This window comes from Medicago sativa, chromosome 1 (genome assembly GCF_051527215.1).
Source record: "Medicago sativa cultivar Bolivia chromosome 1, Bolivia_mono, whole genome shotgun sequence".
NCBI classification, from domain to species: domain Eukaryota; kingdom Viridiplantae; phylum Streptophyta; class Magnoliopsida; order Fabales; family Fabaceae; genus Medicago; species Medicago sativa.
In genome coordinates this window covers 22020691-22025727 of record NC_140749.1, presented here as the reverse complement: position 1 = coordinate 22025727, position 5037 = coordinate 22020691, and the positions used below count along the sequence as shown (strand labels likewise).

The 5037-nt window shown below is 30.0% G+C and overlaps 1 protein-coding gene across 1 annotated transcript; it reads left to right on the top strand.

The window, feature by feature from the left end:
- The first annotated feature begins 255 nt into the window (after nucleotides 1–255).
- LOC146953626 (isoliquiritigenin 2'-O-methyltransferase-like) lies at nucleotides 256–4338 on the top strand. The gene is made up of 4 exons (XM_085710899.1): nucleotides 256–735; nucleotides 3163–3479; nucleotides 3691–3755; nucleotides 3855–4338. The coding sequence occupies exons 1-4, from the start codon at nucleotides 305–307 to the stop codon at nucleotides 4152–4154; spliced, it is 1113 nt and encodes a 370-aa protein (XP_085567025.1). The 5' UTR covers nucleotides 256–304; the 3' UTR covers nucleotides 4155–4338.
- Nucleotides 4339–5037: the final 699 nt, after the last annotated feature.

Sequence of the window (5037 nt, the reverse complement as noted above, 5' to 3'; positions counted from 1 at the left end):
AACGGCTGAAGGCAGGACCTCTCATTGGGCTTAGCTAAATGGTCCAACCCATCACGGTCCATTTAGAAAGAATAGTCCAATCACACATAGTCATCAACTAATTAATGCTTAACACAATAGACCATAGTTTATATTATGACATTAACTTATAATAATTGATTATTGTAAATCCATAATTGATATTAATTAAACAATTAATCCAACAATATATGGATACATTGTGTCTATATATAGGGTTACAAAGTTGAAGCAAATAACTCAAAAAAACAAACAAACGAATTGTGCCATAAAGAACCTAGCAAAAATGAGTTCCAATACTAAGCAAAATAATCTTGCTACTAATGAGGTAGAAAAAGTTGATGATGCTTATCTTTCTGCATTGTTATTATGTTTTAGTAGGGTTTTTCCTGCAATACTAAATGCTGCTGTTGATCTCAATTTATTTGAAATCATAGCTAAGTTACAAAATTCAAGTGAACATTCAAGCTTTTCTGCTTCTGAAATTGCTTATGAGCTTCCAAATCAACACCCTGAATTGGCTGAGAGGCTTGAACGTATGTTGACTGTGTTGGCCAGTTACTCTCTTCTCACTTGTTCCATTCGTACCAATGAAGATGGTAAGAAAGAAAGAGTTTATGCTCTTTCTCCAATTGGTCAATACTTTGCATGTGATAGTGATGGAGGCTCATTGGCTCCACTCTCAACATTAATCCATAGAGGGTGTAACAGCGTTTGGTAAGTACTAGCTAGCTAGTAGTAATTTTTTTTAATAATAAAAATTTTAATTGAAGTTCTTCCAACAAAAAATTAAATTGAAGGAATAGTGTGTCGATCCAAACTATAAAAAAAAGTATGTAATTCATAAAATACTTACTAATTTGTTCATATTTATCTTCTTTTTAGAGGGTTCGAACTTGCAACTTGCACATCTGAATTCTTACCTTTTAACACTAATCGACCCTATGAAATTATAGATAGTAGTAATTTATTGTAAACTTTATTTTATAATGAAGTTTATCCTTCAATAAAATTTTAGTTAATATGCAATTTGTTAACTTTGAAATTAATCATTACCAGATACTCTAGTATCCACTATTTTTCAATGTCTAAATAAAAGATGGTTAAAGAAAATTTATGTTTTCTTCAAAACTCTTCTTTAACTTCTTTTCATGTCCATATATTTCTGAATACATCCAAATGATGCTCTAATATCCACTACTTTTTTTGTAGACTGTCCACTATTTTGTTGCTTAATGCCTTTGTTGCTTGTTGACTGTCCACTATTTCGGAGAATTTTATTTCAGTCCAAATCAGTCATAAAGGAGGTCTTTTACGATGCGTCCAAAATTTATTTGAGAAATTTTAGGCACTAGTTAAGAAGTTTAAAAAGAAAATTTTATCTTAGGAATGATGTATTCAATACATTGAAAGTTTAAAAAGTAACTTTATCTACATAAAACTTGTGAATTATTTTTATATTTGAATCTTTAACTGGTGCCCTAAGAGCATTGGTTAACAAGACCCTATTTATTTTTGTCCAAAAAATATCTTTCAATTTGTATTTTCAAAACTATGGTACTAAAATAATAGAGAGAATAACAAATGACGAGGAACTTAACCTTTTTTTGTCAAGTAATTTAGTGGCTAAAAATTCACCTCTTAAGGTGAATAAGTTGGATGTTCAAATTTCGACTCCCGAACACATAATACAATATTTTTATCAAGCGAGCTAAAATCGGGGATGATATTAACCCATTTATAGAGAGAAAGTTAAAAAAAAAAAAAAAAAAAAAAGGTTTTAGAATGAAAAAGAAGTTATCAATAAGTATTTTTCGTGAGAGTTGGTAGGGACAACTCCTATTGAAATTCAACAAATTGGGTCAACAGGGAATCCAAATTTAATTAATGGTCCAAATATTCGGGACTATAACATACACAAAACCAAATGTCTAAACATCTTTCCATGTTTGGCTATACACAGACATTTTTTTTTTATATAAAATCATATACAAATATTATAGAGACTAAAACGAATCATAGAATAATAAAGTATTTCTTTTATATATTTTGGAACCAAAACAAAAATTTAGGACTAAAAGTAAGAAAATATATATATATATATATATATATATATATATATATATATATATATATATATATATATATATATATATAGGGGTTTGCTACAATAGACCCACTTCATGAAGGTCTATTTTAGCAACAAACACCTTTTCATTTGGACCAAAAGACCCATGTTTTTGTTTTTTGGGAAAATTAAAATTGAAGGGTACAAATGTGATTGTCATTTATTATTTACTTTTTCTTTTCTTTTTACGAGAACATTAATGGTCCTCTTCATTCTCTTTCTTCCTTCTCTTCACTATTGGTATCTCTGTTCCCTCACCACTTTCCTTGAAAAAACTTGATTTTCTTTAACCTCAAAAACACGTCATGGTTAGCTTCAGTCGCTGCCGGCTCCGCCACAGGATTTTTAGCTCCGCCACACAACATCTTTTTCGCAGTTATTCATGTAACAGTTTTGGGTCAGATAATTGCTTCACCTATTTGTGGAGTTTATTCTTTGACCCTCATCATGATATATCAATTTCATTAAGATAATCATCTACCAAATTACCATTGCAAACAAAGGACCCGTCTTAATTTAGAAATTGAATAATTAAATTTGGTATTGGCACTCTAATCTAATAAAGTTAGCTAGTTTGAAAATCACATATGTTTTTTCATTATGTTTTTTTACAGATCACATGTTTGTGCTGCCAATACAAGCAGTATGCTCATTATGCCAATACAAGCATTAAGCATATAGTATTCACGTGAATGGAAGTGATGAGCGGCAAATACAAAAGAAAAGAAGAGAAAACAGTGAAGAGAAGGAAGAAGGAGATAGAGGAGAACCATTAATCTTCTCGTAAAACGAAAAGAAAAAGTAAATAATAAATGACAATTACATTTGTACCCTTCAGTTTTAATTTTCCCAAAAAACAAAAACATGGGTCTTTTGGTCCAAATGAAAAGGTGTTGGTTGCTAAAATAGACCTTCATGAAAATGAGTGGGTCTATTGTAGCAAACCCCATATATATATATATATATATATATATATATATGGTAAAAAATTATAATATGATTTTGTTCTCTTGCAGGGGTGATGCAAAGGATGCAATTTTGGATCCTGATGTCAAAAATATTTTTCAAAGTATCAATGGGACATCATTTTATCAATACACGAAGACAAACAAAGAATTGAATGATACTTGTAACAAAGCAATGGCTCATTCTGGTCCACTAGAAATTAAAAGGATCCTTCAATTTTACAAAGGATTTGAAGGAGTCTCAACGTTGGTTGATGTTGGAGGTGGAGTAGGAAAGACCCTAAAACTCATTATCTCTCAATATCCTTCAATTAAGGGAATTAATTTTGATATGCCACAAGTTGTTCAAAATGCACCTTCTCATCCAGGTAAAATATATCAATCTCTTAAAATAAATTTCATTCCAATACTATAATAATAACGAGAATATAAAAAAAAAAAAAATGGATAAGAGATAGTCTGACAATATGTTTATATACGAGGACAATCCTCACCTCACAAACCGCTTTTTTGGAGTTGTGTTATACACAACCACAATTTCTTTCTTGGAACTACCATAAACTTTTATTGTGTTTGTAGGGCTGGAGCATGTTGGAGGAGATATGTTTGAAAGTGTTCCGACTGGTGATGCCATTGTACTAAAGGTTGGTCTACAATAATATAAATAAAATAGATAATTTAAACAATTTGGTATAGCATAAAAAAGAATCCCTAATCATTTTATTTTTCGTTATTAATTTCAGCTTGTATGTCATAACTGGGCAGATGAAGAATGTGTGAAGTTCTTAAAAAATTGCCACAAAGCTTTACCAAAACATGGGAAAGTGATTGTTTTGGATTATATAATTCCAGAGGTGCCAAACCCTAGCAATATGTCTAAGCATGCTTGTGCTATTGACAATCTCATGTTTTTAGTAACAACTGGAAAGGAAAGAACCGAAGAAGAATTTGAGAGCTTATGTAAGAGAGCTGGATTTTCCAAATTTCATGTGGCTAGCAGTGATGCCTCAGCCTTGTCTGGAGTGATGGAATTTTATAAATAATAAAAGTTACTTACTAGTAACTTGGAATCTTGATATTTGTCAGCAGTTCATTTTATAAAGTTTGAGACTAAAACAATAATTTCAAAGCAAAGAATAAGGACAATTGTGTCCAATCTTTGAAAGGTGTAACTTTCTAGTTTCTCATGTTTGTCGTAATAATTTATATATCAAGCCTATTTATTCATGAGCCGTATCATCACATAAAATACTTTATATGTTTTTTTTTTAGTTCTCTTTTTTAGATTATTTCCCCATATCAAATAATCATTAAATTTTTTAATTCTTGATGAAATTATTTGTCATTTTTATATAATACTTATAAAATATTTATAAATTACCTTACAAAATAAAATGGGTTAAATATGTTTTTAGTCCCCATAAAATTACAAGCTTTCAAGTTTAGTTCCTACAAAAAATTTATTCACTTTTAGCCCCTATTTGCATTTTATAGGGACAATTTTGGAGGACTAAAAGTATACATTTTTTGTAAAAAAAAATTCAAAATATCGACTATTTTTACAAACTACATTAATATTTTGGAGGAATAAAATTACCATTAAAACATTATAGGGACTAAACTTAAAAACTAGTGACTTTATAGGGACTTGTCGCGTCATTTTTCGGACGGTCAAAGACCCGTTTTTGATTTCACGACTGAACATTTAATTATTTTCAAAAGAAAGTGGAAAAAGGTTCAAATACCACGTTTTTAGGGATTAAGGGTTCGGGGGTTGGTTATATTTAGGGAAGGTGTTAAGCACCCTAAATATTCGTAGTATTCTACGAGAACCTCTTGATTTTATTTAACTTTTGTGCTATAAACTTGCTTGCTTTAAAAAATGGAATTAGCGATGATAAAAGAAAATTAGAGACCTAAATTATC